The following is a 17,521-nucleotide window of genomic DNA, read 5'->3' as shown; positions in this document are numbered from 1 at the left end:
CGGACATACAGCTACTAATACTAAAAATCATTTTCAATCATCTTGTATTTAATTAAGCCCCCATGCAACGTTACTGGCCGCAGTGCCATATTCTGCCTGTTTACATATCTCCGTATTTGAATACGCATGTCTATACCAGTTTCTTTGGGGCTTGGTGTATAACGCACCTGCGCATTGTTCCCTCTTGGTGCATGACTATTGCACAGAAAACGAAATCACTGTGCTGCCACATCCTCTGTAGTCTACAGACCTGGCTCCTGCGAACTTTTTTTTTTCCAAAGTTGAAAACCCCATAGAAAAGACGAAGATTTGCAACGATAGACGAGATAAAAGAAAATTCGCAGACGGCGCTTCACGCAATTCAGCAAGAGATGTACCGTGACTGCTTCCGGAAGTTAAGTAAATCTTATTATCATTCACGTAATAAAGTGAATTAGTATTTCCCATGTTTTAATTCCAATGGGTTATGGCCGGACACATGCAGTTTCGTCTGGTCATAGTAAACTCTCTGTGATGAAAACTGTGACGCATGACTTTACGACAGAGCTTGTAGACCATAAAACGTCGGACGAAGATGCTGGCCGCTGGTGCGGACTGTTTCGACCCTCGGCGCCTGCCCTCGCAACGTAATTGTCGAGTTAACGCGAAGCACAGCAGCGCGGGGTGGCTGTGGAGGCGGCCTTTCCCCTGCTTTCAGAGTCGGCGCAGACATTCCTGAGTTGGCTTCCAGGTCACGCGCCGTCAGAAAAGCCGCCGTTCTTCACGGGAACAGCCGTGGGGGCGGGGGACCGGGAGGCGGAACACGGAAGGGTCGACCATTGTCGGGCAGGCGGAGCTCGGCGATCAAGGCCACCGCCGGATGACATTCCGACAAAGGGCGGACACAATTCTCCGCGGCGTCATGCATATCAAAGATGCAGCTACTCATTTGTCTTCATAACCACATGGGGAAAACACACACACACACACACACACACACACACACACACACATTCTTATTTTGTGAGATATTTGGCCCGGTCACTATCAATGGACCACCTTGTATATCAAACGAAAAAACTACAAAGAACGAAACCAGGAGGAAGCCAGATGACGCTATTGTTGGCCCGCTAGATGGCGCTGCCATAGGTCAAACGGATATCAACGGCGTTCTTTTTTTTTTTTTAAATAGGAACCCCAATTTTTTATTACATATTCTTGTAATACGTAAAGAAATATGAATGTTTTAGTTGGACCACTATTTTCGCTTTGTGATAGATGGCGCTGTAATAGTCAAAAACGTATAAGTACATGGTATCACGGAATATTCCGCCAATGCGGACGGTATTTCCTTCGTCATACATTACCCGTGATAAAATGGACCGTTTACCAATTGCGGAAATGGTCGCTGTCGTGTTGATGTATGGCTATTGTGATCAAAATGTCCAACGGGCGTCTGCTATTTACGCTGCTCGGTATCTTGGACGACATCGTCCTAGTGTCCGGACCGATCACCGGATAGTTACGTTATTTAAGGAAACAGGGAGTGTTCAGCCACATGTGAAACGTCAACCACAACCTGCAACAAATGATGATGCGCAAGTATGTGTTTTAGCTGCTGTCGCGGATAATCCGAACATCAGTAGCAGACAAATTGTGAAAGAATTGGAAATATCAAAAACGTCGGTGTTGAGAATGCAACATCGACATCGATTGCACCCGTACCATATTTCTATGCAACAGGAATTTCATGGCGACGACTTTGAATGTCGTGTACAGTTCTGCACTGGGCACAAGAGAAATTACGGGACGATGACAGTTTTTTTGCACGCGTTCTATTTAGCGACGAAGAGTCATTCATCATCAACGGTACGGTAAACCGGCATAATATGCAATATTGGGCAACGGAAAATCCACGATGGCTGCGACAAGTGGAACATCAGCGACCTTGGCAGGTTAATGTATGGTGCGCCATTAAGGGAGGAAGGATAATTGGTCCCCATTTTACGATGGCAATCTAAACGGTGCAATGCATGCTGATTTCCTACGTAATGTTCTACCGATGTTACTACAAGACGTTTCACTACATGACAGAATGGCGATGTACTTCCAACATGATGGATGCCCGGCACATAGCTCGCGTGCGGTTGAAGCGGTATTGAATAGCATATTTCATGACAGGTGAATTGGTCGTCGAAGCACCGTAGTATGGCCCGCACGTTCACCGGATCTGACGTCCCCAGATTTCTTTCTGTGGGGAAAGTTGAAGGATATTTGCTATCATGATCCATCGACAACGCCTGGCAATATGCGTCAGCGCATTGTCAATGCATGTGCGAACATTACAGAAGGCGAACTACTCGCTGTTGAGAGGAATGTCGTTACACGTATTGCCAAATGCATTGAGGTTGACGGACATCATTTTGAGCATTTATTGCATTAATGTGGTATTTACAGGTAATCACGATGTAACAGCATCGGTTCTCAGAAATAAGCTCACAAAGGTACATATATCACATTGGAACAACCGAAATAAAATGTTCAAACGTACGTACGTTCTGTATTTTAATTTCAAAAAAACCTACCTGTTGCCAACTGTTCCTCTAAAATTGTGAGCCATATGTTTATGACTCCTCCCCCCATGAACCATGGACCTTGCCGTTGGTGGGGAGGCTTGCGTGCCTCAACGATACAGATAGCCGTACCGTAGGTACAACCACAACGGAGGGGTATCTGTTGAGAGGCCAGACAAATGTGTGGTTCCTGAAGAGGGATAGCAGCCTTTTCAGTAGTTGCAGGAGCAACAGTCTGGATGATTGACTGATCTGGCCTTGAAACATTAACCAAAACGGCCTTGCTGTTGTGGTACTGCGAACAGCTGAAAGCAAGGGGAAACTACAGCCGTAATTTTTTCCGAGGGCATGCAGCTTTACTGTATGGTTAAATGATGATGGCGTCCTCTTGGGTAAAATATTCCGGAGGTAAAATAGTCCCCCATTCGGATCTCCGGGCGGGGACAACTCAAGAGGATGTCGTTATCAGGAGAAAGAAAACTGGCATTCCACGGATCGGAGCGTGGAATGTAAGATCCCTTAATTGGGTAGGTAGGTTAGAAAATTTAAAAAGGGAAATGGATAGGTTAAAGTTAGATATAGTGGGAATTAGTGAAGTTTGGTGGCAGGAGGAACAAGACCTCTGGTCAGGTGAATACAGGGTTATAAATACAAAATCAAATAGGGGTAATGCAGGAGTAGGTTTAATAATGAATAAAAAAATAGGAGTGCAGGTAAGCTACTACAAACAGCGCAGTGAACGTATTATAGTGGCCAAGACAGACACGAAGCCCATGCCTACTACAGTAGTACAAGTTTATATGCCAACTAGCTCTGCAGATGACGAAGAAATTGAAGAAATCTATGATGAAATAAAAGAAATTATTCAGATAGTGAAGGGAGACGAAAATATAATAGTCATGGATGACTGGAATTCGACAGTAGGAAAAGGGAGAGAAGGAACATAGTAGGTGGATATGGATTGGGGCAGAGAAATGAAAGAGGAAGTCGTCTGGTAGAATTTTGCACAGAGCATAAATTAATCATAGCTAACACTTGGTTCAAGAAATAAAAAAGAAGGTTGTATACATGGAAGAACCCTGGAGATACTAAATGGTATCAGATAGATTATATAATGGTAAGATAGAGATTTAGGAACCAGGTTTTAAATTGTAGGACATTTCCAGGGGCAGATGTGGACTCTGACCACAATCTATTGGTTATGAACTGTAGATTAAAACTGGAGAAACTGCAAAAAGGTGGGAATTTGATGAGATGGGACCTGGATAAACTGACAGAACAAGAGGCTTTAGAGAGTTTCAGGGAGAGCATTAGGGAACGATTGACAGTAATTTGGGAAAGAGATACAGTAGAAGAAGGATGGGTAGCTTTGAGAGACGAAATAGTGAAGGTAGCAGAGGATCAAGAAGGTAAAAAGACCAGGGCTAGTAGAAATCCTTGGGTAACAGAAGAAACATTGAATTTAATTGATGAAAGGAGAAAATATAAAAATGCAGTAAATGAAGCAGGCAAAAAGGAATACAAACGTCTCAAAAATGAGATTGACAGGAAGTGCAAATCGGCTAAGCAGGCATGGCTAGAGGACAAATGTAAGGATGTGGAGGCTTATCTCACTAGGGGTAAGATACATACTGCCTAGAGGAAAATTAAAGAGACCTTTGAGAAAAGAGAGCCACTTGTATCAATATCAAGAGCTCAGATGGAAACCCAGTTCTAAGCAAAGAGGGGAAAGCAGAAAGGTGGAAGGAGTATATAGAGGGTCTATACAAGGGTGATGTACTTGAGGACAATATTAAGGAAATGGAAGAGAATGTAGATGAAGATGAAATGGAAGATACTATACTGCGTGAAGAGTTTGACAGAGCACTGAAAGACCTGAGTGTACACAAGGCCCCGGGAGTAGACAACATTCCATTAGAAGTACTGACGGCCTTAGGAGAGCCAGTCCTGCAAAACTCTACCATCAGGTGAGCAAGATGTAGGAGACAGGAGAAATACCCTCAGACTTAAAGAAGAATATTATAATTCCAATCCCAAACAAAGAAGGTGTTGACAGATGTGAAAATTACCGAACTATCAGTTTAATAAGTCACAGCTGCAAAATACTAACACGAATTATTTACAGACGAATGGAAAAACTGATAGAAGCTGACCTCGGGGAAGATCAGTTTGGATTCCATAGAAATGTTGGAACACGTGAGGCAATACTGACCTTACGACGTATCTTAGAAGAAAGATTAAGGAAAGGCAAACCTACGTTTCAAGCATTTGCAGACTTAGAGAAAGCTTTTGACAATGTTGACTGGAATACTCTCTTTCAAATTCTTAAGGTGGCAGGGGTAAAATACAGGGAGTGAAAGGCTATTTACAATTTGTACAGAAACCAGATGACAGTTATAAGAGTCGAGGTGCATGAAAGGGAAGCAGTGATTGGGAGGGGGGTAAGAAAGGATTGTAGACTCTCCCCGATGTTATTCAATCCGTATATTGAGCAAGCAGTAAAGGAAACAAAAGAAAAATTCGGAGTAGGTATTAAAATCCAGGGAGAAGAAATAAAAACTTTGAGGTTTGCCGAAGACATTGTAATTCTGTCAGAGACAGCAAAGGGCTTGGAAGAGCAGTTGAATGGAATGGACAGTGTCTTGAAAGGAGGATATAAGATGAACATCAACAAAAGGAAAACAAGGCTAATGGAATGTAGTCGAATTAAATCGGGTGATGCTGAGGGAATTAGATTAGGAAATGAGACACTTAAAGTAGTAAAGGAGTTTTGCTATTTGGGGAGCAAAATAACTGATGATGGTCGAAGTAGAGAGGATATAAAATGTAGACTGGCAATGGCAAGGAAAGCATTTCTGAAGAAGAGAGAAATTTTTTAACATCGAGTATAGATTTAAGTGTCAGGAAGTCGTTTCTGAAAGTATTTGTATGGAGTGTAGCCATGTATGGAAGTGAAACGTGAACGATAACTAGTTTGGACAGGAAGAGAATAGAAGCTTTCGAAATGTGGCGCTACAGAAGAATGTTGTTGATTAGGTGGTTAGATCACATAACTAATGAGGAGGTGTTGAATAGGATTGGGGAGAAGAGAAGTTTGTGGCACAACTTGACTAGAAGAAGGGTTCGGTTGGTATGACATGTCCTGAGGCATCAAGGGATCACAAATTTAGCATTGGAGGGCAGCGTGGAGGGTAGAAATCGTAGAGGGAGACCAAGAGATGAATACACTAAGCACATTCAGAAGGACGTAGGTTGCAGTAGGTACTGGGAGATGAAGGAGCTTGCACAGGATAGATTAGCATGGAGAGCTGCATCAAACCAGTATCAGGACTGAAGACCACAACAACAACAACATGTTTATGACTATTACAGCACCATCTATCACAGAGCGAAGAAAAAAATGGTTCAAATGGCTCTGAGCACTATGGGACAACATTTGTGATCATCAGTGCCTAGAACTTAGAACTACTTAAACCTAACTAAGGTAAGGACATCACACACGTCCATGCCCGAGGCATGCCTAGGGGACTATTATAAATCGCGATAACTTCGGTGTATTTACTATCCTCGAATAAAGGTGTCATTGCTTATTTCCTTCAGTTACCTTCTGTACTACACTGCAGCTGTTCTTTCTTGATGTGGTACTGGTTTCATCGACCTATCACGTGAAATTTACTTTCGACGTCAGATTTGCACCCCAGTGTACTTAAGCGTCCCACAATCGTTCCTGCTGACGTCTCGAGAACATACGAAACATGACCAGACACACAATATCGCCGAGAAGTTTACTACTGAGGTACTACTGAGTTAAGAGTGGCCTCAACGAGAGGCCGCATGAGACAAGAGCTATTTTTTGTATCTGCCTGCGTGGCACAAGCAGGACCCAAGGGCACATTCAGCCGCTAAACGTGGATCATCCAATGTCTTCCTATTTTTCCCTTAGAGTGAATTTACTTCACCAGCTTCCTTCCTGTGTTTCACGTTTTTACATCTCTTTCTTCTAACACAAATTACCAGTAGGTCCTAGAGACTATAAAAAACTGGTTCTAGGCGCTGCAGTCTGGAACCGGGAGACCGCTACTGTCGCAGGTTCGAATCCTGCCTCGGGCATGGATGTGTGTGATGTCCTTAGGTTAGTTAGGTTTAACTAGTTCTACGTTCTAGGGGACTAATGACCTCAGAAGTTGAGTCCCATAGTGCTCAGAGCCATTTGAACCATTTTTTTGAACAATAAAAAACTGAATTCACTAGTCTAAAACAGTTTCACACGTCTGATTACCTTACTAACGAGATATTGTGTTAAATTGTTGCTTTTTGCATGCAAGCCAGAAAAATTTGGGAAAGATTTACACTATGCTTGAAGTGTTTTACAAGTTGCAAAGTGCTCCCATTATGAGACACTGGATGAATACAGACTGGGAAACATGCGCATCATTTTCAGAAAAAGCTAGCTTTTCAAGAACTTTAGTGTTTTGTGATGTCATATCTGCTGAACTATATGACCGAGAACGACATAATTTTACAGGTATATTCAGAGGTATACTTGGGTACCGTCTCAAAAATCTGTCGCAAAAACTGTCGCTTGTAAAGACGTTGTGGTGTCACCGCCAGACACCACACTTGCTAGGTGGTAGCTTTAAATCGGCCGCGGTCCATTAGTACATGTCGGACCCGCGTGTCGCCACTTTCAGTGATAGCAGACCGAGCGCCACCACACGGCAGGTCTCGAGAGACGTACTAGCACTCGCCCCAGTTGTACAGACGACGTAGCTAGCGATGCACACTGACGAAGCCTCGCTCCTTTGCAGAGCAGATAGTTAGAATAGCCTTCAGCTAAGTCAATGGCTACGACCTAGTAAGGCGCCATTAGTAACATTGCATGTATCTACAGAGTCTCACTTGTATCATCAAGAACGATGTACCACAAGGATGGATTAAAGTTAAGTATTCCAGGTGCTACGTACTTTTCTTTATAGCATTCATTACGTATCCTTTTACAGACCTATCTCTTGCCTGCGTGAGCTAAACGCGTGCCTTCCGGCTACTTCCGTGGCGTGGCTGTCTTGCTACGCCACAACAGACGTAATAAACTAAAACATCACCACAGGTGCTGAAGTAGTGTAGTAAGCAATAAGCTCCTTTTCTTTCGTCACATCGTGAGACGTGTCAGTGAGAGAAAGCTTCGTAAAGGTTCGAAATTTAGGCTCAAGTTTGTTGTAACTCGCTAAGTGCTCCCATTGTCAAATACTGGATGAATCAAGTCCATTTTTTGCGTCGGTCAGTATGCTGCCTCGAGACAAACACAAGTTTCTGACTGTAAAACTCGTCCTGTTTCGCTAAAATTTTAACATAATAATGAGTCGTTTACGACAGCATTTCAAATTTTTAAATTCGGTCAATAACCACCCGAAATGCTGAAAGTCAAATTTTTGTTGCCCCCGAAAGCCGTTAGACAGACAACCTACGACTCGGACAATGTACCTGGTTCCGGGATACTCGGGTAGTAACATGTGACGGGCGTTCGATAAATAAAGCAACACATTTTTTTCCGGTACGTATGTTGGTTTTCTCCAAGCACTATTGGAGTTAACATCTGAGGTCATCAGACCCCTAGACTTAGAAGTATTTAAACCTAACTTACCTACGGACATCACACACATCCATGCCCGAGGAAGGATTCGAAGCTGCGACCGTAGCAGCAGCGTGGTTCCGGACTGAAGCGCCTAGAACCGCTCGGCCACAACAGCCGGCTTAGTTTTATCCAAGATTTCAATACACCATATGATTCCCCATTATTTTTCAACATAATCTCCGTTCAGAGCGACGGCCTTACACCACTTGGTGGGAAGGCCTGTGTCCCCCGAATGGTATCACCCTAACAGTCAACGTCGGGGGCAACTTCTTGCTGCATCAATAACTTAGGCATCATCCACTTACTCCTCCCCGCGGAGTGCATCCTTCATTGGGCCAGACAGACGGAAGTCGGAAGGTGAGAGATCAAGGATGTAAGGAGGAAGAACATCTCGGCTCGAAATGATGAATCCATCGTTCGTCGCCTGTGACGATGTTCGACAAAAATTGTCACGATAGGCGACTTAGTGAGCAAGCAGTTCCGGACAGATGGTTCTCCGTTCGTCTTTACGGGCTTCTGTTAGACGGCGAGGAATCGAGCAAGCACACAGCTCTGAGTTCCCCAACTGGTGCACGCGTGTGTCTCCGGTAGAGCAGCGGGATGCGAGATTGCCACCCGTCGATCACCTCGAATCACAGTGTCCGCACGTTCCAATATAGCTAGAGTCACACCTGTGTGCGTCCAGCGGGCGCGGGGGAAAGCGGACAGGTGTGCGCGACCATTTTGCCATGGTAACAGGCGCCTCCTCCAACGACTCACCGAGCTTTTGTTCACTGTCGGGTGTCCGGAAACGCTCTGCAAGAGCCTACGAATATCTGCGATGCTCTAGTTCCTCCGTCAATACAAACTCAGTGGCAGCTCTCTGTATGGAATGTACCTCCGCTACAGACGCCAATTTGAAAGTTACGTGTAGCGTCGCCACCAATGGGGAGTTCATGAAAATATAGTGGCTGAAACTGGAATGTACCATGGTATCCCACAACAAATTCCGCATTTTTTCAACCAAAATTGTCCAGGAAAAAAATGTTGCATTACGCACCTCTTAGATTCCTAGCTTTACTGACATGTACTAAAAATATGGTTCAAATGGCTCTAAGCACTATGGGACTTAACATCTGAGGTCATCAGTCCCCTAGACTTAGAACTACTTAAATCTTACTAACCTAAGGACATGACACACATCCATGCCCGAGGCAGGATTCGAACCTGCGACCGTAGCAGCAGCGCGGTTCCGCACTGAAGCGCCTAGAACCGCTGGGCCACCGCGGCTGGCGACATGTACCCGAAGACAGAAGCACCTGTCATTGTCAGTAACAGTCTACTTCTTGAGGAGGATATCTCATACAGGGTGGTGCATTGACAGTGACTGGGCCAAATATCTCACGAAATAAGCGTCAAATGAAACAAACTACAAAGAACGAAACTCGTCTAGCTTGAAGGGGGAAGCCAGATGGCCCTATGGTTTGCCCGCTAGATGGCGCTGCCATAGGTCAAACGAGTATCAACTGCGTTTTTTTTTTTTTAATAGGAACCAATCATAGCGCCATCTGGTTTCCCTCTTCAGGCTAGACAAGTTTCGTTCTTTGTAGTTTTTTCGTTTGACGCTTATTTCGTGAGATATTTGGCCCGGTCACGATCAATGGACCACACTGTATAAACTAACAATAAGCCTAAAATAATAAGAGTTTAACCTAAAGAAATGACCGTGGCCGCGTGATCCGTATCGGATCGGAAAATTAAGGTAATCGTTTGCGAAATAATAACTGATTAGCGGTGAAAATTTACAAGAAGTTACTTCTACGAGTACGGTAACTTACTTCACCATCTGATTACGTAAATTTTGAAAGAGCGCTATAACATGATGCAAATGACACATCACGAAGACAGGAAGAAGTATGAAATTGTCTGAATATCCCAGAGCAAATCAGTAAAGCTATTTCTAAACCCAGTCGCTGTTCCAACTGGCCAGAATTTTTGTTCGTGAACCAGTTGGTTATCAGAACGGCAGTTATTACGTAGCGTGTCAGAATGACATGTGTGCGGGGGAAATAGTTCACGAATCACTTCTATACAACGAAGGAAAGTTGTAAAAACTGTTTCAAATCAACAAGCAAAATCAACTGCAGTGATGTAGAAAATAAAAAAAGGCAAGCAATCGTTACGAGAATGGTTATATAGTGAACTTTCCCTATTACAAGGAACAGTGCGTTACCTCGCAATGACTTTTACTGCGCAGACAAAATTCATCAATTTCACAAATGGATATTATATATTTTTAAATAATTTCGAACCGTTTACGCGAAAAAAATAATGAAAGACTGTTTTACTGGCAGAACCCTAGGGAGATTATCTACTGAAGAGGATGTCTACATTACGCTTTTCCGTCCACTGCTACAGTATTGTTGCACGGTATGGAATTCTTACCGGACAGGACCGATGGAGAAGATGGACAAAGTTGAAGAAAGGCAGATCATTTTATATTATCGCGATATGGGGGAGAGAGTGTGGACCTACTATACGCGAGTTGAAGTGGCAGTCTTTAAAATAAAAGCGATTTTCGTTGCTGAGAGGTCTTTTCACGAAGTTTCAAACACCAACTTTCTTCTTGTCGGCTCCAACCACCGTCTCGCGTGGATCTGCACGGAGATAACTTGTCCTCCGATGTGTGATGGAGTTCGCAGCGGTTATTGTTTTGCCTCCCATGCATGCCGATGTAATGCGTCTTCACATGTAGGTTGTCTTCTAGGGTGTCTCCTCAGCACAGTTCTGCACTGCTAGCTATGCAGCGAGCAGGTGTGGCCAGCGGGTGGTGACGCTGCGCGGCAGTGTTCGGCCCAGCGTCCGGATTTGGGCGTTGTGTGACCGGCCAGCACGTTCGTAAAAGGTGCGGGCGGCCGTGTGGAAGAGCTCACGGAGCAGAGGCACTTCCGAGACGTCGTGAAGATGAGCGGTGGGGAAATCGTAAGGCAGGTGTAAGGCCAGCCGAAGTATGCGATTCTGCAGTGTCTCCAGCTTCTTCAGGTTGGTGGCGGCGGCGTTCCCCCAGACGATGGCGGCGTATTGGAGTACAGGGCGGAGCAGCGCCTTGTACAGAGTGATGCCCAGCCGCGGTGGTAGTTGGGAGCCTGGGTTCAGCACCGGGTAGAGTATGCGGAGCCTGTTCCTCACTTTGTTCTTCACTTCGTGGATGTGTGGACGCCACGTGAGTCGGCGGTCGATGGTGACGCCGAGGTAATGCGCCGTTGGACGCCACGGAACAGGGCTTCCACCGACGGTGAGCGGTTGCAGACCTGCAGGATCAAGTCGCCTGGTGACGATCAGGAACTGCGTCTTGGCCCCATTGCATTGTAGACGCCACTTGACTGCCAGGCTGCCAAGGTGTCAACGGCGAGCTGCAGACGGCGGCGCATGACGGCGGCGTTGAGGCTCCTCGTATAGAGAGCCGTGTCATCCACGTACAGGGTGAGCCGCACACGGTCGATCTTCGGCGCATCAGAAATGTACAGCGAGTACAGGAGTGGCCCCAAGACCGAGCCCTGTGGCACACCGGCGTTGATGTGGCGGACGGAGGATAAGCCATGCGCGGCCCGCACACGGAAGGTCCTATCGGCAAGATAGGAACGGATGAGACGAACGTGCGACGTCGGTACGCCAAATTCAAAAAGTTTGAATAAGAGGCCGCGGTGCCACACACTGTGGAAAGCCCGCGACACGTCCAGGAACACCGCGCCGAAGAACTCGCGCTGCTCGAGGCCGACGAACGCATCTTCCACTAGCCGAAGGAGTTGGTGAACTGCCGAGTGGCCCCTGCGAAAGCCGAACTGCTCTTCGGGCAGGAGGCCTTCCTCGTCAACGTGGCGCTGCAGCCGCCTGATGTACACCCTTTCGAAGACCTTGGAGACGGCAGGCAGTAAACTAATAGGTTGGAAGTTCGTGGGCTGGCGAAGTTCCTTCACCATATTTGGAATCGCGACGATCTCTGCATGCTTCCAGGAACTGAGGAAAACTGCAGGACCGGAGGATTACGTTAAAGACGTCGGCGAGATGAGTGAGATGAGTAACAGCCACTGGCGGCAGCTTCTGGAGAAGGGCGTTGGAAACTTCGTCTGGGCCCGCAGCTTTCCTGGGGTTCAGGGCACGCAGAATGGACGACACCTCTTCCGCCGCCGTCTCTTCAATGACGTCATCGTCGTCGCGTGTCTAGAAGTAGTGCGGGAGCCGCTCAGCAACCAGGTCGTCGTGGACAGCGTCGGTCGGGTCTTCTATCGGTGTAAACGCAGCCTCAAAGACGTCTGCGAGGGCATCAGCCTTCGCAGCTGGTTCGCAGACAGCCTGACCGTGGACCATCAGCGGAGGGATACGTTGCGTGCGGCGTAGGAAACGCTTCGTCGTCCGCCGGGCCGAGCTGTCGTCAAGACAGAGGGTGGCGACCTTGTTAGTCCAGTCGCGATGGCGACGGTCGTCAATGGCGGCCCGGATGTCCCGACGCATCCTGTTGAGGAGGCGCTTGGTGTCGTCATTTCTTGTCCTCTGCCACTCCCGATAGAGCCGGCTCTTCTCAGTGATGGCCGCAAGGATGTCCGGTGGCAGCTGTCGGGAATAGTCAGGCGGAGTGCGTGGTCGGGGCGGCGTTGCTATGTTGGCGGCGTCGTTCGTGGTTGCCGCGAAGTGCAGAAGTGCTGCGTCCGCTCCAGCTTCCACAGGGGGCGTCGCGGCGGCGAGTGAGTCCGTCACGGCTGCTTGAAACCTGTCCCAGTCGATGCCAGCAAGTGAGATGTCTCTCCTGGGTTGTTGTAGGGCGTCTAGGTCTATATCAAAAACCACTGGGACATTATCAGAAGACAGTGCCGTCCTCGTCGTGGCAGTTATCTGATGAGGGACGCCCTTGACGACCGCGATTATATCCGGGAGGCCACCGGCAGGGAAGATTGTCGGGTCGTATGGCCCCACCCCAAGCGCGTGGTGACGTTCCGCTACCCGGAGCAGGCAGCGTCCAGCGGCATTGGTGATCCTGGAGTTCCAGGAGACATGTTTACTATTGAAGTCCCCGGTGACGAACACCTGCCCCCTCAAGGAAAGCAGAGCATCGATGTCAGCAGGGTCCAGTGGACGAGACGGCGGTCGAGAGGCAGCGACGAACGTGATGGCGTCCGCCGAGGCGTGAACGACGACACCAGTGGCCTCCAGCGTTGCCAGCGGTGGAAGTTGTATCACATGATGACAAATGCCATTGCGGACGTTAACGGCTGTCGCTCCGCCCGCTGTCAGTCGATCGGTGCGGTAGCTGGAGTAGTTTGCCGTCATGACGTCGACCCCAGGCTTCAGGTGGGTTTCGTTGATAAGGAAGACGTCGACGGCTTCGTCTCGAAGAAATTGGCGAAGTTCGCCGGCTCGGGTGCGGACGCCGTCGGCAGTCCACGCGACGACCGTGAGCCCTCTAACGCTTGCCACAGTGCAGCTGGTGAGGCTCGACAGCGGTCGGGAGCCGGGGCGGCCGTCGGCACTGCAGCGGTGAGTTGCTGCGACAGGACTGCGATCAACTTCGTGGCACTGGTCACCAGGGCAGTGAGCTGCGCGACGAGGCTGGCCAGGTCAGCGGTGGAGGCAGCAGGCGCGGCCCCGTCGCTGGAAGGGGGAGGCGCGGCTGCTTCGCTGTGAGAGTCCACCTGGGGCTGCTCGACTGACGGTGCCGAGCGCTGGGTACCCACAGGGCGGCGACCCCCGCGCCGGCGGTTGGCGGGGCGAAGCCCGGTCGACGCCAGAGGAGAGGCAGTTCCCGGTTCCACCACTAGCGGCTGTGGAGGAGGCGCAGGGACCTCAGGCGTCGGCACGGCCTCGGATGCGGCGGGAGCAGGAGCGGCCGACGCTGTCGGGACGGCGGAGGGCGCCCCTGATGCTGCCGCCGCGAAAGAGACGCCGGGCCGTTCGTTGCTGGCTTCTTCGGACGTGGCGTGGGTGTTTGGCCACGTTGGCGAGCGATGGCACGCTTCCACAAGTCACACCCACGATAACTGGCCACGTGTGCACCGCCAAAGAGTGCACATGTTCGCTTCGCGGTGGGCGGACGAGGGCACGCTCATCTGTCCGGCATAGAGCAGTGGCGCGCGACGTGATTTATCCCCTGGCAGCGAAAGCACTGCACTGGGCCTCTCCGGGAGCGAAGATCTTCGGTCCGAACTGGAACGTCGGCGACCCGCGTCAATTGGTAGAGCTTGCGGTTCTCCACGGTGTCGGAGCAGACGACGAGGAAGAGCGGCATATCATCGCGTAATTTAGGCGACTTCATCTTCAAGACTGCCCATATGTAGAAGCCCAGGTCAGTGAGTTCACGATGCAGGTGATCGGCTTCCATGTTGAACGGGAGGTCGCGTATAACAATCTTCAAGACCTTGTCAGGAGCGGAAGCGCGGCTATGGAATGGGATACCACGCTCAGACGCCTCCTGAGCGACCCGGCGATAATCGTCAGCACTGCAGAGTGTGACCCCGTACAGGTCACGCCCTGCAGGCTTCAAGGTGTACACGGCCGTTGTCCAGCTGCGCAACACCATCTGCAGTTCCCCATAGGGCGGCCGATACTGGAGGACCACCGGCGGAAGTTGTGAGTCTTTCTTCTGCGCAGGATCGCGTAGCAGGTGTTCCGGCGCGTCAGCGAGCGCGTCGAATGAGTTGGCGACGGCAGTTGGACGCGTCGTCGATGACTGCATGCGTCTTGCAGTTCTCCGGGCCGGGACGAAGCCATCGGCGTCAGGGGCGAAATCTTCCTTTTCCCTCTTCTCATTCAGAGAGCTTCGAACAGCGGACGTCGCGGCTGTTGCCCTCCTCTTATTTTTCCCGCTTCGTCCGCGTGGCTGAGCCGCGGTGGAGCTCTCTTCGTCAGAATCGGGGAGCGGAGCCGACAGCGCTGTCTTCAAGGTTTCCGTAGCCGTGTCCATCGAATCCATAGTCATAGCACTGGTCGTCGTAAGTGGGGAGGGGGTGGGGGGGGGGGCAGATGGGGCCGCCGACGGCGCAAGCGCGGCCGGACGGCGATCTGCCACACCCTTCGCGTCGCTAGCAAGCGCAGGTGCGTCCTTCCCGCGGCTGCACATCTCAGCGACTGTCCGTGGGCGGTGCTGGAGCACGTGCCAACCGCCGTAGTGAAGACTGGCCATCGTGATACAATAAGTGAAATAAGCACCAGCGCGGGTAAACTGAGGTGTTCATATTTCCCACGTGCTGTTCGAGAGAGGAACGGCCGAGAAATAGTCTGAAAGTGGTTCTACGAACCATCTTCAAAGCACTTGTATGTAAATTGTGTGATAGTTTATTTATTTAACCTGATCTGATTAGGGTCGTTAGGTCCTATCTTACTTCGGACAAGGGTTTCACAAATACAGTACCTTTTTTACATTGTAGTTACATTATGAAATAACAGTTTTAATATTTTTGTGTTATCTCGTTGTCACTGTAGGCTTGTACCATGGAAGCAAGGAAAGGATGTTGCTGGTGGCTGGTATCATCTTTCTATAACACAACAGCACACATGTTTCAACAGGGTTCATTATTTATAAGAAAAAAAAGTTACTTAAGATAGTCCAGGTGTTGTGGTACAAGCTCTTCTGTAATAGTCCACGTTAGCCTCGCAGCTTGTGAAGTACAAGTCCGCTATGTACACTACTCTGGTCGCTACCTACTGACTGATCCTGAGCTAGACGCTGAGCTAACTGCGACTGTGACTCATGACTCGAGTACTTGACTCACTGGATGACTGACTGACTGGAACTGACTGGGCCATCCGGTCCGCAGCGGCGTTCTAAATACTGGTGGCTGAGAGGGCGTTGCGGCGCGTTTCTTGCGAGTCTGTCTTTGGCCTCTATCGATCTTCTCACAACCTCTTTGCCGCCATGTGTGCTGGCGACAGCTTACGCCAGCAAAGAAAAGATTTAAGTGTCTGTATTGGCAGTTCCAATCCCAAACAAAGCAGTTGTGGACAGGTGTGAAAATTACCGAATTACCAGTTTAATAAGTCAGAGCTGCAAAATACTAACACGAATTGCTTGCAGACGAACGTAAAAACTGGTAGAAGCCGACATCAGGGAGGATCAATTCCGTAGAAATGTTGGAATACATGAGGCAAACCTACGTTTCTAGCATTTGTGGACTTACAGAACGCTTTTGACAATATTGACTGGAATACTCTCTTCCAAATTCTGTAGGCGGCAGGGGTAAAATACAGGGAGCGAAAGGCTATTTACAATTTGTACAGAAATCGGATTTCAGTTATAAGAGTTGAGTGACATGAAAGGGAAGCAGTGGTTGGGAAGGGAGTGAGACAGGGCTGTAGCCTATCCCTGAAATTATTCAATCCATATACTGAGCAAGCAGTAAAGGAAACAAAAGAAAATTTGCAGAAGGAATTAAAATCTATGGAGAAGAAATAAAAACACTGCGTTCAATAAAATTCAGCTTCTTCTCCCAATATTTCGGCTGAATACCGTCCAGCCATCTTCAGAGTTAACCGAGGTGACTAACGGTCCAGCACTTTCTCCATCCTTTTAAACTCGAGGACCGAACCATTACATATGCTGAACGGTATTCAGCGGAAATATTAGAGGAAGAAGCTGAATTTATGCAGCAGCACGCCCGAAATTTTATGGAACAGACTTTAAGCCGCGAAAACATGAAGATGCACAAAAACTTTGCCATTTTGCCGACGACATTGTAATTGTGTCGGAGACAGCAAAGGACCTGGAAGAGCAACTGAACGGAATGGACAGGGTATTGAAAGGATATGAGATGAACATCAACAAAAGCAAATCGAGGATAATGGAATGTAATCGAAGTAAATCAGGTGACGCTGAGGGAATTAGATTGGAAAATGAAACACTTAAGGTGGTAGATGAGTTTTGCTATTTGTGGAGCAAAATAACTAATGATGGTCTAAGTAGGCTGGATATAAAATGTAGACTGGCAATGGCAAGGAAAGCGTTTCTGAAGAAGAGAAATTTGTTAACATCGAGTACAGATTTAAGTGTCAGGAAGTCTTTTCTGAAAGTATTTGTATGGAGTGTAGACATATATGGAAGTGAAACATGAACGATAAATAGTTTGGACAAGAAGAGAATAGAAGCTTTCGAAATGTGGTGCTACAGAAGAATGATGAAGATTAGATGGGTGGATCACGTAACTAATGAAATGGTACAGGACAGAATTGAGGAGAAGAGGAATTTGTGGCACGACTTGGCTAGAAGATGGGTTCGATTGGTAGGAAATGTTCTGAGGCATCAAGGGATCACCAATTAAGTGCTGGAGGGCACCGTGGAGGGTGAAGATCGTGGAGGGAGACCAAGAGATGA

The 17,521-nt window shown here is 48.2% G+C and overlaps 2 protein-coding genes across 2 annotated transcripts; both read right to left on the bottom strand.

The window, feature by feature from the left end:
* Positions 1-12,384: 12,384 nt before the first annotated feature.
* Positions 12,385-13,488, bottom strand: LOC124712460. Its single transcript, XM_047242756.1, has one exon. The coding sequence runs from the start codon at positions 13,486-13,488 to the stop codon at positions 12,385-12,387; it is 1,104 nt and encodes a 367-aa protein (XP_047098712.1).
* Positions 13,489-13,505: 17 nt separating this feature from the next.
* LOC124712459 (MICAL-like protein 1) lies at positions 13,506-15,127 on the bottom strand. The gene is made up of 2 exons (XM_047242755.1): positions 14,611-15,127; positions 13,506-14,080 (listed from the first exon to the last, which is right to left on the bottom strand). The coding sequence occupies exons 1-2, from the start codon at positions 15,125-15,127 to the stop codon at positions 13,506-13,508; spliced, it is 1,092 nt and encodes a 363-aa protein (XP_047098711.1).
* Between the last annotated feature and the right edge of the window lie 2,394 nt (positions 15,128-17,521).

Source organism: Schistocerca piceifrons, chromosome 8 (genome assembly GCF_021461385.2).
Source record: "Schistocerca piceifrons isolate TAMUIC-IGC-003096 chromosome 8, iqSchPice1.1, whole genome shotgun sequence".
In the NCBI taxonomy this organism is placed as follows: Eukaryota; Metazoa; Arthropoda; class Insecta; order Orthoptera; family Acrididae; genus Schistocerca; species Schistocerca piceifrons.
The sequence above is the reverse complement of the archived record's forward strand: the minus strand, read 5'-3'. Positions and strand labels throughout refer to the sequence as shown.